The sequence below is a fragment of the Xiphophorus hellerii genome, chromosome 2 (assembly GCF_003331165.1).
Source record: "Xiphophorus hellerii strain 12219 chromosome 2, Xiphophorus_hellerii-4.1, whole genome shotgun sequence".
Classification (NCBI taxonomy): domain Eukaryota; kingdom Metazoa; phylum Chordata; class Actinopteri; order Cyprinodontiformes; family Poeciliidae; genus Xiphophorus; species Xiphophorus hellerii.
In genome coordinates, this window is record NC_045673.1 from 24,229,276 (window position 1) to 24,249,229 (window position 19,954).

A 19,954-nucleotide genomic window follows, 5' to 3' on the forward strand; every position below is an offset into this window, starting at 1 on the left:
ATGACATGATCTCATCTCAATACCAACCAACCACCAAATGTGTTAGCGCATGCGCCGACGGGGAGCGCACCTTGGGCGAGCGCGTCCTGGCTAGGTTGACAGAGTGGCGGAGTCTCTTGATGGCTTCCGTGACGGACTGCGTCTCCACCTCGTCCAGGGCGCAGCACAGGTTCTTCACAGTCTGCACCACCCGCTCCACGGTCTTGTACTGGGTACTCTGGGCACAAAAGATGGAGCCAAAAAAAAACGGAAGGTCTGAATCGGTTTCTTGTTCCGATTCAATAGTAGCTTTAAAATAAGCAAGTTTGGAGAAAAAAAACAGCAGGATTTATTCTGGTTCATTTTTAAAAATATATGTTCTAACCACTTCTATTTTTCCTTTTCTCGTGTTTTTATACAATATAAAGTTCTAAAAATTAATATTTATAGTTATCTATTTTTCTCTCTGGTTATAAATGCTGTGCAACTCGAAGGACTTTTGCTCTTTTCTATTTTAGACAGTTATAATGCAAAACCGTGGCTTAAAAGTGACGTTTTTACAACTGGGAGAAGCCGATTAGCACCTAAAGCTAAAATAATATCTAAACTAACACAGAACAGAACTCAAAGAGCAGAGAGCGAAAGGAGGAAGTTCAGACTACCAATGATATCCCCTACTCCAACATCTCTCTGCTCAGCTTTCAACAGGACAATCTTAGTTACCACAGTACAGTGAACCCTCGTTTTTCGCGGGGGTTGCGTCCCGAAAAGAACCCGTGATAGGTGAAATCCGTGAAGTAGTTACCTTTATATTTTACAATTATTATACAGCATAATTAAATACTCTACATTGAAACCAAAGAGCAAAACCTGTTTTCAGGTCCAAGCATTTTTTTAAACAAATATTACGCTTTCTTACAAATAACTACAGTAAAATAATCATTTTAATCATCAATACAAAGTACAGTAGGACAAATTGTGACTCGCGTATTTCACTGCCTCTGACTGTGACGCTGCGGCCTGACTCCGCTCTCTAGTGTCTTTTTCTTCTGAAGCCTGTGGTGCAGGTGTGTTTTTTCGAGATAGTACCGATAGTTATCGGTATTTGTTGTCGCTCTTTTTATCTTCTGGGCAAAAACATTTACCAAAATTTGCCAAGCTGTATTACGTATATTTAAATACCGTTACGTTATTGGCACACAGGTAGAGAAGAAGGGCGGAGACTGTTTAGTTAATCAGGACGCAAAACACAATGTGAAAAAAAACTGCACAAAAAAATCCGCGAAGCAGCGAGGCCGTGAAAGGTGAACCGCGTTACAGCGAGGGTTCACTGTATTTAGCTTCCCTTTGGCATAAATAAAAGTACTTTAGATCTGAATTCAATAAGTAAGAAAAATCCTGCTATTTTGTTTCATAATGTTTTGTGGGACAAAACAGGTTTGAATTCCTCGCCTTTCGCTTCAGACTCAAACAGGGACAACATGTACCTCATTTTCTAAGCAGATGTTGACCTGATTGTGGTATCCCTCCAAATAGTCAGCAAAACCTTGTCTGCAAAAAGACAAAGGTGATTAACTTTAAGCAGCTTTACACATTTACTTCCCGACCAACGAGTGACTCTTACCGGGTGACGTTCTCCCTAAAAGGCCTATCAACATGGCTGAGATATTTGTCAAGGTCGAGTCGAGAACCGTCATCTTCTGCCTATGGTGAGAGAAAATAAATATTAAATCACAGATAATTAGGGTCGTAATTTCACCAAAATGTATATTGGTAGTTTATCAGTGAGACGAGTTTGTTTGTAACTATCTTACTTAACTTGTGAAGAGTAACTTACACTTCGCGCCAGGTCCCTCCTCATGGTTGAGTGAGAGAGCAGCTGTAAGGTGATCTCGTTCTCCCACTTCCGGCAGTTCTGGATGTACTCATGGCTGCCTAGGCTGTGTTTACTGTGGCACAGGGTGGCAGACACCCAGTGTTAGAGATAACACAATCTTAGAGATCCAAAGTAACATTATGGATTGACTAACAAGAGGAACAGAGTCGGCTACGTTAGCTTGGCTCATCTCCACTGTGATGTCGTTTGATTAGACTGTAGAAAAGCTTCAATATTAGATTTTACTGTTATGGACATGAATTAAATTACACCTTCAAGGGCAAAAATAATCCGAACCAGAGTATAGTTTCCCTTTGAACTTCACTTTCAAAAAGTTAAGAAATGACGTATGTCCTGAGCACACTCCGAGTAGCCTTGTTGGGTTTCCATTACAAATGTGTGCAAAACTTTGAAGTTCCACTAATGTAAAACAAACAAACAAAAAAAAAAAAACAATTTCACAATTGCGGTGTTTCCATTAAGTATGAAATGTAATTAAAATCACACGTGAATAAGTTTGTTCACGCGATAAGTCTCCAAAAAATGTGCCGTGCAATCATCCTCCAACATCTTCCTGTCTTCTTCACCATTTCTGCCAGTAGTAACATCCGGTTGTTAATCACGTGACTTGTGTAATGTAAAAGAAAAAAGTGTGTCCATTGCAGTCTTGAGAAATACACTAATTTTGATATGGCAGAAAGGCCACCTCATCCTAGCGCAAAAAGGTTTTATCAAAAAATGTGAAAATGTTTTATCAGAAATACCGAGTTTCCGTTAGGCAAGTTTATTTTCACAACTCCAATTTGCATCGTGCCAGCTGTGAGATACCAGAACTTGATAATTTTTTGGCTGATCAATGACTTTATGATTCGTACAACTTTTTTAAAAACAAAATGTGAGAATTTTAAACCCTATTTGGCATTAGGTCACCCTTAGAATTAGACAGGCAGGGAAACTGCAACATATAGAGAGGTCTTATGCTGCTTTCAGCAGTTCTCAAAAAATATGCAAAAAGATTTGATTGTAATTATTAAAAGCTAAAGAGATTACTTGTAAAAGCACACCAGTCTTTCCTTCATGAGGGTGTTGGAGGACATGTTGGGAACTCCCAGTATGAGCTCAGGAATTCTGATCTAGAAACCACATTAAACGCAACTTCAAGTGTTTTCCTGGTTCCAGTTTGAAAACCAAATGGATTTGCTGGTTGATATAATCCGTGACCAGACTAACTGCTTTAACTAAAAAGTTTAGATTAACGATGTTTCTGGTTGCTTTTCACAGGTTGCCAGACTAAGCTTTACATGCAAGTCGGACATTTTGGTTTTGGAGGCGAGAAACCTCAAACTTTCCTACTTTGAATGTTAACTTCTAGGGAGCCTTTGCTTAATATTTCCAAATCTGAAAATGTTCAACTTCAGAGGAAACATGGACCCTATCCATAAACCTAAGTTGCATTTCCAATAGAAAGGATTTTTTTATGTTGGTTTTTAATAACAACCACCTGACGAAGTCCAAGGTTCTGTTTTACTACGGTTTTAAAACGTCTGTCAAGACTGTACTGAGGACATAAGTGTTGGAAACAGTTTGAGAATCACCGTTACACATTGAAAACAGATTCCTATAGAGAAATCTTAACTCTATTATAGACGACCATAAAATGGAATACATGCTTTACCAACAAATATAGTTAAACTTTCCTCTTGTCTCATCTCCACGAACCGAACATTGTATATTGTCTCATCTCATGAGCTAGACTGCACTCCTACTCACTACATTATTTACTCAGAAGTCTATATAAAGTGCAAAGACCAAAACAGTGTTGAAAGGGTTGGTGTGATAATGATTGTCATTTAAATAATGATAATTAAGTAGCTGAAAATGGCTGACGAAACTTTAAACGTCTTATTTGTAAGTCTTTAAGGTTTTGTGATAATTGTTGCTAATAGTATTAATGTAATGTTTGTAGCATTCAACTTTGAACACAGTTCAGTGGACTGTGGTCAATAAGTGCTGGTAAGGAGAGCAGCAGTTCCCATGAATTTCATATTTTAAGCGTTGGAGGAGGTTAAAAGTAGAAATATAAAAACATCCACCATTCCTATTTGTGTAGGACGTGGGGGGATGCCAAGATAAGAGCGACACAGAAAGAGAAAGATGGAGAAAAAAAAAGAGAGGACATAAAAAAAACAAACAAAAGTTCCTTAAATCTCCATGGGAGGAGAGAGCTTTCTTGGGCTGCCGGACGCGTTACGGCTTCGGAAATACTCACTTCTGCAGCACTTCCTCCCGACCGCACACTTTGAGCAAATAGCTGGAGAAGTCCACCTGATCCAGGTCATCGTGAACCCAGCAGAGAGTCTGACTGATCAGCAGCTCCACTGGAGAACTCACTGCAGAGGGAAAACAGGAATCCACATAAGGAGAGCGGGACAGGGGTGAAGTTCTTATAAACTTACGGATATCTCAACATCATCGTATCCAACACCAATACTGCAAAGGACAGTTTGAACCGCAATAAATATCACCCGTTAATTTTAAGATTGGCTGTTATAGTAGGATATACATTTGTTGAAACTTGTTTAATATAGTCCAAAATGTTTTTTAGAGGGTATCAAGAAGCTCTGGTTACGTCAGCAAAAGGGTACAACCATGTTTTAGGAACGCACCGATCCGCTTTTTTCCACTTACGTTACCGATACCTGAGGTTTGGTATCAGCTGATACCGATCCGATGCAGAAAAACAGTGCTGAGTTGACTTAAATATACCTGAAATCTTTCTTTTGTTTTTTTGTTTTGTTTTTTAAACAGAGACAAAATATACTGATTTACACATTTATTTGATAACTCTGCACCAGTACAGCACACTTAAATACACCAATAGCTTCACAAGTTTGGTCAAACATGTAAAAATAACTTTAATTTGTTTAGTCAGTGCAATCAAGGGTAAAACAGCCAATGAAAAATAAATAGAGAAACTGAGACAGACAAATCAGTTTAATTCTAGGATTTGTGCCCTGAGGGACGTCATGTTTTATTATTTATTTCGCATTATATTTAGAATTTGGAGGACGGTCTATTTTTAACCAAGGTAGTCACCCTATTGTTTTTGTCAGTTTATGATTGATTTTACATTGGCTAATACACTCCTAAATGCACTGGCTGAAAAAATTAAAGTTGTTTTTACATGTGACGTAGCTTGTGAAGCTATTGGTGTATTTAAGTGTTCTGTATTGTTGCAGAGTTATCAAATTAATTTGTAATTCAGTACATTTATGTCTCTTTGTTTATTTTATTTTATTTTTTAAGAAACATTTTAAGTCAATGCAGCACTGTTTTTCTGTATCAGAAAAACATCTGATGCTAAACATTAGATATGGATATCAGCAGTGAAAAAAGTGGATCGGTGCATCCTCAACCACCTCTCCCAGTTTTGAATTTCAAATCAGGTTTTATTGGACAAGTACTTTCAATTAAAAACAACTAGGATCTGCAATAAACAGACATTTCACCAGAATGCCTGTAATCACACTGACTGGGAGGGATGAGAGGTCAGTGACCATCCTGGGTGCAGCAATGTAACCCGACACGCTTGCAGATTACTCTGCTGCTAATCCACTTCGTCAGACGTGGAGTACACACAAACACGGCAGAGAGAGAGATGGAAGCATTTCGGCTCTGGACTCGGCATCGACGAGCAGCGGAGACCACCTCTGACTCCAGCAACAACAGAACGCCACCCTTCAGAGGAGTGGTGCTGCCAACACCGCTCCTGCAACGCAAGGCCGGGCCTGACTCTGCTAGAGTTCACAGAGAAGTGTTTTTGTGATTTAGCGAGAAATTTCCTGTCTCTCATTGTGTTAATTTTTCACACATGGGAGCTAGGGAACAGCGCTGGCTGAGTCACAAAGGAATGAACATTTTAACATAGATGAAAACAAACAAACAAAAAAAACAATACATTGGCTAAATCAGGAGTAATTTATTCCACAGAATGTGGAATAAATCAACCACTGTAGCTGTTTAATAACCAATGAAATAACTGGCTTGACGGAGTTCAGATCCAGTTTCATGAGGCAGCTAACGAGAGGGTGAGTGAAGCCAGAAGTCACTCGTCACTTTGTAAATCTACAAGGCAAACATTGTAAAGACGTGAAAAAGGATGGCTGTAATTCCACTGTGACACAAAGCAAACAAAGATTTCTGCTTCTGGAGCAGCTCCTACACCCAAACACAGATGTTCAGACAGATGGAGGCAGACCTGAGCTGAAGGACCACAATAATGGACCTTACCAAGCTCCGCCCACAACCGACCCACATGACCGCAAGTCTCACAAGCAAAGCGCGTTGTTTCTATGTAAACATGACTCGATTAGTGCATCATTTCTACCGGATTTTCACAATATATCAGCTACTATAATGGACAGAGAAACTAACCAGTTCATGTCATCATCTGGGAGGAGGTTACTGGTTTCTCAGTCACAAACTGGTTGCAAACCTGAGGCCAGCAGGTGTCAGTCAGTTATGGTAAATCTGAAATTTGGTTTGATGACGTCAATATGAGAAGCTACAGACTGATAGGAGGAACCAAAGAGCTCTGTAAAGGTAAAGGCAAATCTTCTGAAGCTGGGATATAATTAATTTAATTTCACATAATTACCACGGTAGAAGCCATTTGTTTGTTAAAATTTTATGAAATATATTTGTTCTATTTGATGTTTGTTGTGAATGACGTAAACTCACAAACGAACGAGGTAATTAGTCCAACGTTTAGAAACTACAGCGGCTGTAATGCGCCACAGCAAAGGTAAACAAAGGTAAAATAACCTGAACAGGTGATCAACTCAAAACCACTCGTACCTTTTTACTCTCTCTCTCTCTTTGTAGTTTAAGCACACCTGTTACCGTGACAACCGCCTGCGCCCCGCAAGACGAGCAAAGATTACGTTAAAAACATAACATTCAGTCCGTTACGGTATCAAGTTTCCAGGCTTGATATTTATTTCTCGATTATTAATCAGCGCTTCCCTGAACACAGCGATGGTTGATTGACTAGCTGTACTTGGTGCTAACGTGGCTAACACCAGTAACAGTTTAGTCCAAAGCCTTTTCTGCTAAAATAAAATCTTTAGTGTATGTCAGATACAGTAGACATTGCATATTGATCTGTTTAGCTAACGTAAGACTGTGTAGCAGACAGGCTTCAAGGTGTAGAAGTTGTATCAGTTCTGCCACTTTGCTGTACTTAGCTAACGGGAAGCTAAGTGTGTTTGTGAGACGGCCACGCAGGTGACCTCATAGAATGGGCATCAGCCAATGAAAAGCGGCCCCTGTGGTAAGGTCCATCAATAGCTAATACATACATAAAGTACAAGAGTTTCAGGTAAGATTCCTGATTGGGGGTGCGTCACTCTTAAAATATGAATACACAGGTCTTGCAATATTTCATATAAGATGTGATTTAAGCTTCATTTAAGTCTTAATTACAGTCTGAGAAAATTCACATGGCAGAAAGAAGCCTAGAGTTATTCTTGACACAAAGAGTCAAGAATAACTCCATAAAATATTTTTTCTAATAAAACACACAGCATTTAAATATTACATATCAGACAAAACTCCAGTCTTTGAAATAAATTATTTTTCCCCCTTAAAACATCAAGCCTTGTTCTGTAGCCCAAAGACGTTTCCTAGAAAAAATTACCAGTTGGTCTTTCCTGTTTTTATCTCAAGAATTTAGAGGAAACATGATAGTTGTGTCCTATTCCAAACATTGTTTTGTCTTCTCTATGAATTCACTTCATGCAGTCAATTGTTTTTATGTGCAGCTTCACCAAACTTCCCACAAATCTTTCCTTAGCTTTACTGTCAGAAACTCATCTCTCCCAAATTTCCCAACTTCTCCTCGTTCTACATTCTTTTTCGCTTTACTGACTTGCTTTCTTCTTTCTTCTTCACTCCATTGCCACAATATGTAAAGAATCCTCAGAAGGCAGCAGTGTTTTACTTTCCAGCCCAAGAAGATTTGCCCCCCTATCTTTTCAGCCAGACTTCTTAAGAACCCATACAAAGATCTTTAATTACCAGACCTAATTTCTTCTTAACCAGTAACTTAATATCTTAGTGTGATTAAACATCGTCTGTTTATATTTAGAAAAACGGGAGAGGAATGATAGCCGTTTGAAATATTACTACAATTTCAAGCAGAGAAGGAAACAGCAGCAGTAGTTAAAAAGATGGTGAAACGAGAAATACAAAAGAAACGGTAAGAAAAAGGTCGGCCATTGTGAGAGCGAATCAATAACCTTTGTTGGATAACGTTCAGCTCCTTCCATTAAAGCCAGAACTGAAGCCCATTGTTTCTAAAAAAGATTTTTTTTTTTTGTCCTATCAAAGGAATCCAAACATCAAGTATGTGGGTCAACACACTGCTGACAGAGAAAAAAAAAAAACAGGGAAGTCAGGAAGTGGATATCATGACGGGAAAGAGGAAAATTTGCCTAGAACGTGACTGAGGCAATGATATTAACAGGAGGAAAGAGAGGTAAACCCACAGAGACAACTGGAATCCTGGAAGGTATGATTCAGGTGTTTACTGAGGAATGCAGTAAATACTGCTCCTATGAGTTGTAGCTGGCTTATTCAGAGACTGAATGTCAGAATTAGAAAGTTTTTTAATGCTAGAAATGCTTGCATAAGCTGGGAATTTTCTTCATTTCTTAAATCGTCCCCTACTTGCATGTTTTCTGCAAAACAAGTGGAGGAACACAAGGAGAAACTTAAGCAATAAACAGGCTAAGAGATACAGACTCATCTGCAACTGGCGTCACGATCTTCAGAAAGCGGCAGAGTTCAAGACAACTCATTCTTTCATTTAGTTGAATTCACTGTAAAATGGTAATTAGCTCCACAAACAGACAAGGACGCAAACCAAACTTGTCCTTTTCTAGTAAGCCTTTTAATGAGGAAAGATGTCGCCGATGGACAGCAGCCGTCAATCCCAAGGACTGGCAACCCTCTGTGCAGTGAACACTTTATATAAGAAGATTAACGTTCATATACTTCACAAGTAAGTAAGCTTAGGAAGATGCAGGGAGAAGGTACGCGTCTAATCATTAGCAACCATGGAGAAAATGCCACACCATCATGTAGCATGTACGATGAAAACTGGTTAGTTAAGTTTGAACTTTGAAAACGTCAATTAAGACATTGTGGTATAAATCATGTGGTGTGAATTCAGGCAAAGTCAGAGATTTGAGTCAATCAACAAACATGTCAGAAGTCAGAAGGTACGCGTCTGTTTCTAAGCTAGCTAGTTTCAACTTCTGTGCCCCACCAAGGTGTGCTACTTGTACAGACAAATTAGCTCGACTTAAGCAAGTAGAAGCCGTGGCTGTTTTGGTGAAAACAACTTGGGAAAACAATCGCGGTCCGTTCAACATTCTCAATGTCACTACTGACGGTTGCCATGGCGCCTCAACATGATTAGGTGACGTAGTTGCAAAGGGTCAATAAGTCATGTATCAGTCACACAGGACAATCGCAACGTCTTTTTGAAAATTTATGAGATGTATATAAAAATGTACTAGTGAACATCCTGAGTCTTTGAATCTCTGTACAATTTGACACATTACAAGGGCAAGCAGCAGCTGGGCATTAATGTGAAGAAACAGGATGTACCGTTTTCAGTTCTGGAGGTCTTTTAAAAATCTGAACTCCACTCACTGGAGGACCTCTATCAAAGTGGATTTTATTTTGAGGTATCAGAGCAGGGCTGACTAACTATGCATGTCATGCTTTCCAGATTGGTATTTGTAAGATAAAAAAAATAAAATAAAACAATAATATACATATATATATTTTTTTTTATTGGTATTAATATTATATAGTCATTCTTGAAAACTGATAAATGTGTGATATAATATGTAAGCTGTATTGATGATTTTTTTAAGTAAATGTTTGCTTTACTTAAGCAAACATTAAAAGGTAAAAACATTTATTTTTACCTTTTAAGTGTTTTCCAGGCACACAGTGCGAATTTATAGCACAATCAAGTAATAATGTTACCTTCAGTTGTTATAAAAATGCTGCATGTGTCAAATATGACTCAAGAGAAATTTGACTTCCTAATCTGACGCCTCAAAATTGGGCCTCTGTCACTTTAAAAACTGCTACTCTTCCTGAAACTCCGCCTTCAGGAAGTCATCACAACATGGCTCCTCTATTGACCCTTTGACAACATTTTTACCAGCGTTTCACTGAGAAGTCGGGCAGAGGGTCGGAAACTGCAGGAACGAGGAGGCGGGGCTAGGTGCAATCAGGCGTTTTGCACAGCTGAATGGTTGGCATGGGAGATTAGAGGATTTCTCAAACATGCATGAAATAATCAAGGCGACACTCCAGGTATGTTTTTCATGAGGGAATAATATTATAGCATGATGTTATGTAAAGCTCAAAACAGTTGATTTTTTAATACTGTCCCTATAAAATGTAAGAGAAAAAAAAACATCTGTTTTGTTTCTTTACGAATGTCCATTACATAAAAATTGGCATATGGGTGTGCCATGGTGGAGTAGTGGTTAGCGAGACCCATATTTGGAGGCCTTGAGTCCTCGACGTGGCCGTCGCAGGTTCGACTCCCGGACCCGACGATATTTGCCGCATGTCTTCCCCCCTCTACTTCCCCGTTTCCTGTCAGCCCACTGTCATATAAGGGACACTAGAGCCCACAAAAGACCCCCTGGAGGGGTAAAAAAAAAATAAAAAATTGGCATATACCCCATGCCACATCTCAATATTCTGCTGCAAGTGCGAACAGCGCAACTCCTACCTCCTCTTTTCAAAATGTGTAAATATTTTTTGTTGCTTTTGTTTTTTTCAGTCACTTGTCAGATGCTTACCATCACAGGTGAAAGTCACAGGCTGCTGAGATTCGGGGATTTCAATGGAAACTTTGACAGAGCAGTTATTGTCCGGTCCGCTCTCTCTCTGGGCAATGACGGGGCTGAGGACGAAGCCCGGGTTGGTTCCGATGTCGTCGTGAGGGAACCTGGAACGTAGGCTGCAGGAGGAAAAGAAACAAAAGAGGGTCATCGCATTTTTATTATTTTTTGGTTTTCATGCTCAGTGGGGGAAAAAATTATATAAAATAAAGGGAAACAAAGGCCAGCCAGTTAGCCGTATAAATCAGATGAATTGGATCAGACTGCTGGATGAATCATGGGGAAAGTCTGACCGGATATTTTTCTTTGCTAGAAAATGAAAATGCCAAGAAATTTTCTCTTTTGTCCCATTTGCACACAAATGGATTCTTTTAAATTGTAAGCTATGCGAATAATTTTTTGTTGACCACCCGGGATGTGGTGACGCTGCCAGACGTTGGCTGGGCGTTGACGTTGTGATCAGTACAGTGAAAGTTAGTGAAAGTACATTCCGTGAGCACAGCTTCATCGTCACCCCACCCAAACCAAATACTGTGGTAAGAAAACTCTGTACGGATCCCGGAGATGGACTAAAGTGGAAACATGTCATCAAGCAAGCGCGTGTGCATTTTGTTCACTTACAAAACGTGAAAAGATTTAATTAAACCATGGGTGTTGTTGCTTACTTTTTTAATTTAAGTGAAATTTACTTCAGACTATTAGCAGATTGATACCCATTAACATACTGTAGGAGAATCACTAGGAGACTTTCTTCATTTTAAGCCAGGAGCTGCATTATATTTCTAGCATGAAAAACGCATTGTGACATGTCACGACCAGTCTGATACTTGAGACTCCAAATATCTCTAAAAGTGCTTCTACCTGCCTATTGTAATAGATCAAATACCAGATATACAGTCATATGAATTGATGCACATGGGGGAAACCGCCTTAGCACAGCCACAGAAGCTAACAGTCTTCCTTATCTCTGCTCTTGTTTTACAAATGCCAGCAAGTAGAAGTGTGTCTAGGCATTTCATATTCCCAAAGCACATAGACTGTTATGTATGGTGGAGGATCTGTGATGCTGTGGGCCGGTTTTTCTTCCTAAGGAACTTAGAACGTTGTTAGAGTGAATGGTCTCAAACTTCACGAAATTTAAAATAAATGTCTTTTGAGCTCAGCCAAATAACTGAAACTAGATAATCACTGGGTATTTTGAGAAAGACAATGATTCATTAAACATAAAAAAATGTTTTTAAATCATGAAATTGGTTCAACAGACACCAAAAAACCCCAACTGTTTTCTATAGCCAACCTAAAGTCTAAAGAAAATGTTTGGGTTAGCTGAGAAAAGAGAGCGGGGGAAAGGAGTCAAAGTTTTAGACAATCTGGAGAGATTGTGCCAAACGGTCAACAATGTCCCTCTCTGTTCAAACCTCCTGGAATGTCAAAGACTAAGTGCTGTCCTACTGCCAAAAGAAGGTTGTGAAAAGTGTTAACAGCAGCAATGCTAGTGCCAATTGTGGCACGGGTCCTTTAGTCAATAACAATGAGACGTTTTTCTGCTTTTTGATTGGATTTTCCCCAACATTTCTACTGCCATTAGATTACTGAAACAAAACATGGATTTATTTCCTGGACTCTTACACGTCTTTCTTTACCACAGGTACCAGTCATTTTCTTGGGTGTTGGGTGTGATGTGTTGTACCAATATTGGTCCATCCATCCAAGTCATTAAAGTCAAGAGTTTCAGTTACTTCCATGGCCACAAGTGTACACAACTCAGTACCATGGTATGCTGACTACATCCTGCAAACATCTGGGAAATAATGGGTTGCTCTCAGAAGCTCAGTGAATTCCACTGATACAATAAGACACATCAGCAACTCATTCTGGTTAGAGGACTTTGAGAGGCATCAAGTGCATCAAAAACTCTAAATCTCATGAGACATTAGCGCTGGGACAGAATGTAAAATGCTACACAAAGCATCAGATGTAGAGGTAAAGCATGTTACTACTGGAGAGATGTGTTCTCTAGAGACAAAGATGGTGCCTCTGTCGCGCAATCCAAAGGAGTTTGGTGCAGAGGGGATAATGGTGGGGGACTGTTTTTCAGGAGCTGAGTCCATCAGTTCCAGGGAAAGAAACTCTTAGAGCTACCGCATACCAAGACATTTTGGAAAATTACATGCTGCCTACATTGTGGGAAAAGTTTGGGAATGTCCCTTTCAGTTTCAACGTGACAGTGCACAACGTGAGTTAAGAGGGGAAGAGTTTGACTGGCCTGTACAGATTCCTGAACTCAATAGATCACTTTCTGGATAAGCTCAAGCTGAGACCAGCATCAGAGTTTGACCTCATATGACCTCCAGGCAGAATGGTCAAAGATTCCCATAAACACATTCCCAAACCATGAAGAAAGCATTCCAAGCAGACCTGAAAGTAATCCTCTCGGAATAAAGACTACTTTCTTCTTTGTATAATACAATTATTATATAATTGTGTTGTATAAACAATACAATAAATGTATCATAGATAATACAATTATTGTATTGCTTATTGTGAAAAATTTCTCATAAAAATGTGTATTATTATGATAACTTTCAGTTATTGATGAAAACACAAAACTGACAGTATTATTGGAACCATTATTTTTGCTATTATCTCCACTGTTTGTTCCATATTTGCTTCAATAAAAATCAATGAATTTGAAAAATATGACTAAATAAAGATACTGTGTGCCGTTTAGTGATATAACTCAGCTTTTAACGCAAGTTGTGTCCTGACGAAGCCAGTTTCAAATGGGAATGTTTTTCAAGAATATTTCTATTTGTGGCACTGTGAATGCTGTGCCCTGCGGCCATACAATAAGATAAAAATATATACAGTACAGACAAAAGTTTGGACACAACTGTGTGTCCAAACTTTTGGTCTGTACTCAATACAGACCAAAAGTTTGGACACACTTTCTAATTGAATTCAATGAGAAGATGTGTCCAAACTTTTGGTCTGTACTGAATACAGACCACAGGTTTGGACACACAGTTGTGTCCAAACGTTTGGTCTGTACTGTATATATATATATATTTTTTATTCTAATATTTATTGTTATCAGAATAGTGCCTCAATAAATCACACTAAAATTCTATGTCGAAATCGCCCACTGCTACCTTAAAGATGAAAAAGCAGCAAAGAGTGGACCGACTTCTTATAAAACTCTTCGGATTGAGAGTGCAATGTCACTGAAGTTCATATACGTTTGAAGATAGTTTGAGTTGGTAAAGGCCCAAAGAGAGGTTTATTGTTCTCCTCAGTAGAAAAAAACCAGCTTACCTTGCCAGGTCTTTACAAAACGCAACAATCTCCAGGTTCTGGGCGTCCTGTACCTCCAGCACAGCATTCTTCACCAAACCATTCCCCTTTCCCTAAACAAACAAAGGATTCACTAAGATTAGAATTAAAAGAACAACAATTGCTTTAAAAAAATACAGATAAAACTGGGAAGGAAAACTTGGATGATTGAGGGTTAAAAATCATTAAAATGCTTTATATCTTATATGTCCTTAAGTACATACTTCTTCAAAAGAGCTTAGCAAATGTCAGGATAACAATAGTGAGTTCAAAGACTGATGAAGAGGAAGTTTTATTAGAAACACCTCAACACTATTAATCCTCTAGAGCCAATCAACAAGTCAGAAAGAGCACAAAAACACAACCATAAATCTTTAGATCTTTTGTGTCTGTGTGACGCTGCCTTGGTTCAAAACTGTTTGGGTGTGCAGCTTGAGTTCAATAAGAGGTGTCAAAATAAAAGACAGGGCTATCAAAGGTATGGAAAATCATCCAATACATAATTTTGCATATTCACACACAGAGAAATAAATCCTGAGACGACACCCTCTGGAATTACGCTAAGAGATTCCTGGAGGCCGGTTCGCAGTAGAGAAATTGCAACTACACTGTCTGTCTTTTACTGCCGTCTGATTGTCAGCAGCTGAGGAATGCACTTCCTGAGGCACAGGAAATGAGACGCGCAAAGACTCCGCCCCTTCCTGGGAAGCAAAAGTGCTCAGTCACGGCTTGAAAAATCGGTCAGACCTCATCCCAAATGAGGCAGAAAGAGCCGCACAGATGGAGAGGGATGAGGGGGGGAAAAATGGATGAGACAAGTGTGCAGAATATTGATGATGGATTTATTCTTTGTTAGATGGCAGATCTGGTAGAGAGCTGAACTTAACCAGTGGGTGGATTTACTACAGAACTACTTCATTTTGTGAAGTCCCAAACACAACAATGAAGTCTGTGGTTTTAATTAGAGATGTACCAAAAAAATATTAATATCTGTATCAATCCATATATAAAAAACATTCTAGTCTGTGTTTCAAAAGAAGAAACGTTTTAAGTCAACTCAAGTCTGTTTTTGTGTATCAGATCGGTATCAGCTGATACTAAACCTCAGGTATCGGTATCGGAAGTGAAAAAAGTGGATCGACACATCACTGGTTTTAATGTGGCAAAATACACATACAAAAAAAAACTTTCAGCAACTCTTGTAGTTGTTGTGTTATTAAGAAATCAATGAATGAGAGGCAAGCAGAGGAAAATCAGTAAGGTTTGTTTTAATTCAAGAAAACCACAAAAGATTCTTCAAAAATGATAAGGAAGTGAGAATCTTTCATGGTTGAGATCAGAATAGCCCTGATGCATCACTGTAAAGCATAGAAAGGTCCGTCCATGTTTCACACCATTTTTCTTTCTTTTTTCTTTTTGCCGGACACCGGCAAGTGGGAATTCGGTGGGTCTGAAGTCATGGGAACAGCTCCTTTAAATTCACATGCTGACTAATCTCTCATCTTCTCTCTGCACGTCCGCTAACGTATCACAACGCTGACTGTAAAACCAGGAACACACTGTGCAACATAACAACCACAGCCTGTTCTAAGTAATTCAGTGAGTTGAGCCAAATAAGCATTTTTACACATAATTAGGCCATTTTTACGTCCACTAATTCAGTTTTTTTCATGTCTGATGGCATTCTTGTCCAGGTTCTGTGGTGTGACTTTGTATGTGAGCATCCTCTCTGAACATGTGTGGCAATGTGAGTTCAACTAGGGACGAGTATTAGACTCACAAAGTAGATGCCTTAAAAGCCATCCCTACATGTGACGCTCCCATCCAAGATGAGGAAATGTAATTTTGTTTTTCTGACTTCCTGTTTTGTTTTCTTCCAACGCCTCCAATCAAGTAAAAGGCTAAAGTTTAAGTTCTCTCTCCTTTACAACAAATTAATCAAGCTTGTAGTTCTAGTCCTACCGGTGTAATCTGCAAGTTCTTTAAAGAATAAAAATGGAACATGAAAAACAGCAAATGTCATATCAAAACCCAAATGTTTCATGAAGGAAACATGGCTTCAACCTAGAACATGCTGGTGAATGCCTTCAAGACAAAAAAGAGGGTAAAAATTGTTTAAAAAATTAAAAATTTTGACTAATTGAGTAATTTGTAATAAAACTTTGGGTTTCCTGATCGTCTTGCTGTCCAAATTCTACTCTAAAGTGACAGATAACCAATTAAAAACCCACAACTTCTTGTTTAACAAGTGACACAAATGTTCCTGTTTTTTTTTCTTGGGAAACTCAACCTTTTAGATGACAGAAGAAAACTACTATGCAAATCCCAAGCCAAATTGAAATGAAGAAATATCACTGCTGTGGTCAACAAAATAACAGTTCCCCAACTGCAAAAAGAAAAAAAAATTCTTTTTCTAAAATTGTTTTAAAAATACAAATACATAGTGAGCTTGAGTAACACACATTACACTGTCTAAGACGACGTAAAATAAAGTTAATAGCTCTTGCTAATTCCACATTTAGTAGTGAAAAACTAAAGGCTCAAACAAAACAAAAAAACATTTTCACTGGACATTGAATCAAACTGCAGCTACGTACTTAAGAGTTGGATTTAAAAAAGAAAGAACAAAACAAGGTTTTGCAGAAAGAGTTGAAAGGAGTTTCACTGTAATTGTCTGGGTGTGATATATTATCATTTTATCCTGTTACACATTTACTGCCAGCAATAGCAAGCATACTGCAAAGTGTCTTGTGAAAAACAGCCTTTTTTCCCTCCAATCAGTCTCATCGGGTATCGAGTTCACCACGGGTGGAACTGAGAGAAGCCGACACCCTGAAAACAAAAACACCCTCCACTGCTGAGGTATTAAAGGCCGTCTGGATAAACCTCAACATCACCGCGACATAGAGGCAGTTGATCATGTTGGCAAAATACTTTGGCAGCGTTCAAAACGGGCCATTTTCCAAGCAAAGCAACGCTAAGAAGAAATCGGCTACAGCAAACTGTAAAGTTTATATGAAGGGGGAAGCAAGAAGCCTTAAAGCAGAACTACTACTACTTTCAAAACAGAAGTATCTGATAGCTAATGAAGTCACGTTTCCTGTGATGAACTGAAATCTAGGGCTCAGTGGACAAACGGATGATCAAACACTGTTAAATGAATCTTTCTTGTTTTCATCATGCGCTCTATTAAAGATTATATTTGCTTTGCTCAGCTGCAACTCACTTCTGCTTCCTTCAGAGAAAGGTCAAAGTTTAGGAAGCGGCCTGCCATTTGTCAGGTGAGTCACAACGGACAGGAATCAATGCAACATCCTCTATTGCAGACTATCCCACCAGAGGAACTTTAAAGTGAGAATCGCTTAAGGTGTAGGTTTTCACATTTGTGCAGTGAGCGCAATTAACCTGTGCAGAATAGAAAAACGCGGCATAGTCTGAAACGCGGAGGCGTCGTTAAAAGGCTTTGTGGAGGTCTGGAAGTGTGCGGGGGAGAAAAGATCTGTTCGTTATGTAAAAAGAAAAGAGAAAAAAATGTACAGTGCATGCTGACATCCTGCAGGTTTTACTTTCTCACTCAAGAACTTGAGCAACAGCACAGATAAGTTGGGCCGTCTCATAAAAATCAGTCTGCATGTAGAGGAAAAGGGGAAAGGTGGAGGAGGGTTAGATATCGCTTCAATAACAGCTGGTAATTACCAAAACGATGTCATTACAAACTAGAAGATGATGTTGATATATTCAGCTGTAATGTATTGATTCAAAAGTACATCCATCCAAATTCAGAGACGCAACACTCTGGTGCTGACGGTGAGTAATGTGAACGGGTCTCATCTTAACCCAGACATGGTAGAGTGCAGTAAGGGATGTCAGAAAGAGGAAGGTTTGAAGAGGCGCCAGTCAGGGGTCGACTGACTGACAAGAAGTCTGTCACCCACTGAGGCATGACACCTCAGCTAAATATAAAGGTGTATTTGTTTGGGTGCTGATCATCATCGACTCAAGTTTTACCTACAAATGAAAGTGAAACAGATGGGGTAGGTGGGTGGAAGGTACGCAGCAGCTAGATGGAAAGAAACAGCCACACAGTTTGAAGTCAAGTAGAGTCAAAGTGAGACAAGGGCGGGATCAGAAATACATGCTGTTGTTTCCGGACTGTACGTTGCGCCGGAGTGAAAGTCGCACTTATTTAGAAGAACAATGTCGTGGGAATGGCATTGTTCATGTTCATGAAAGGTTCCAGACAGTGATCGGTTGTTTTCAGTCACTAGGAAGTCTGCTGGCAGTTTCTGATGCACCGATGTCTGTGCTCTTGATCAGGAACAACTCCGCTCCAATTGAGTTCTGATAATCTGTGCAACCTTGTCAGATTTTCCCATGTTAGCCGGTGAAGTGCGCAGCAGAGCGGAGAAGCCTACAGTAAAGGGCTCGGCATACAGTAGTTGAGCTGAACTGCCGAAATCGGTTGTCGTTGTAGTAGTCAAAATCGCATCGTTTTGTTCTCAGCCTCATATTGTCTGCCCATTTTTGTAAATTTGCACTTAAGCAAAGACAAAATAAATAAATAACCAGATACTAAAAGCAGATTATAGTTATGTTAGTACAAAAACATATAAATAATAAGTGGAAACACCTCAGCTAAATATAAAGGTGTATTATTAACAATTCAACATTGGTGTATATTCTACATTATTGCTTAGTCCGTTTAAAAAAAATTACAACTGCATTTAAAAAGAATCATGTTACATTATGTTATCAACAGTGAGGCAATAATTAGTCATAAATAATAATTTAAAAAACTACATATTTTTATGACAGCATTTAGACCACTCATTTGGTTTTTTCTCTTATTCTTTCAAGCTACTGCCTTTCTAGACAAAAAGTACTAGAAAAAAATGTAGACCATGTTGCTATTGTTATTCCAACTGTTTCACCAGTGAGAGTCTTTAACCCATCTTTGATATCACTCTTACTAGTGTTTAAACACTTGAAATAAATAAAAACAATGATAAGCCTGGTGGGAGTGCAAGTAAAAGTAAAGCCTGGTGGCCCACCAGCCTTATCATACACTGGGAGAAACCCTGGAGTTACAACATTTAATTTGACTTTGGAATCAATGGAGTATTTTTTTTTATTCGAATTGAATTTGCAGAAGATCATCAAGTCAGTATCGCTCAAAATGTTGCTATTTTTAATCTTTTCAGAGATCTGGCATCTCAGGAGAGTTGGGTTAAAATAGTAACACATTAAGGGTGATAGTTGGGCTATTCCACCACAGAGGACCTGCACATACCTGTTCCTGTTTGCAACAAGCAGACAGCGGGCAGCAGCAGAAGGAACAGGGGGAACAAGCAAACACACAACACCACCATCATGACCTCCCAATATAAAAACGGCAGGCATGACAGACAGACGGAGACAAGAAAAAGTGAGCATGGCGATGAAAAGGCTCAAACTGCGAAACATTAGCAGTTTCAGTAACAAACACATGCGAATCTAGACATAACATATGGGCAAGAGTAAACAAGCACGGTTTCATCATTTCAAGAATAAAGACATTCCTCAGCCCTGGAATCCTCTCCGGGGTGTGCACCCTGGATGAGTTGCCTTTGATAAAGAGAAAAACTAAATCTCCAGAGTCCTCAATGGAAGTATGAGTGAGACATTATCAATGCCGTTCTTACTTGCAACAGTTATGTTGTTTTGTTTGTTGCAGCTATAAAAAAGAAACAAAAAAACAAAAGTATTCTGGAAAGAATATATAAAATGTACTGTCGGGGGAGTTAATTCTCATTGTTGTGTGAGGAAGTGCAACAGAGAAAAATTCTTTGGT

General features: G+C 39.0%; 1 protein-coding gene across 1 annotated transcript in view; it reads right to left on the reverse strand.

Moving 5' to 3' along the window:
• The window catches only part of pik3c2a (phosphatidylinositol-4-phosphate 3-kinase, catalytic subunit type 2 alpha), a 34,610-nt gene extending 17,565 nt beyond the window's left edge, over positions 1-17,045 (reverse strand). The window contains exons 1-8 of the mRNA XM_032550026.1: positions 17,022-17,045; positions 14,107-14,198; positions 10,750-10,910; positions 4,125-4,245; positions 1,817-1,928; positions 1,604-1,683; positions 1,467-1,530; positions 71-217 (exon numbers count right to left, since the gene is read on the reverse strand). Of these exons, the coding sequence (XP_032405917.1) occupies positions 71-217; positions 1,467-1,530; positions 1,604-1,683; positions 1,817-1,928; positions 4,125-4,245; positions 10,750-10,910; positions 14,107-14,198; positions 17,022-17,045 (801 nt within the window). The remainder of the gene's footprint in view (positions 1-70; positions 218-1,466; positions 1,531-1,603; positions 1,684-1,816; positions 1,929-4,124; positions 4,246-10,749; positions 10,911-14,106; positions 14,199-17,021) is intronic.
• Between the last annotated feature and the right edge of the window lie 2,909 nt (positions 17,046-19,954).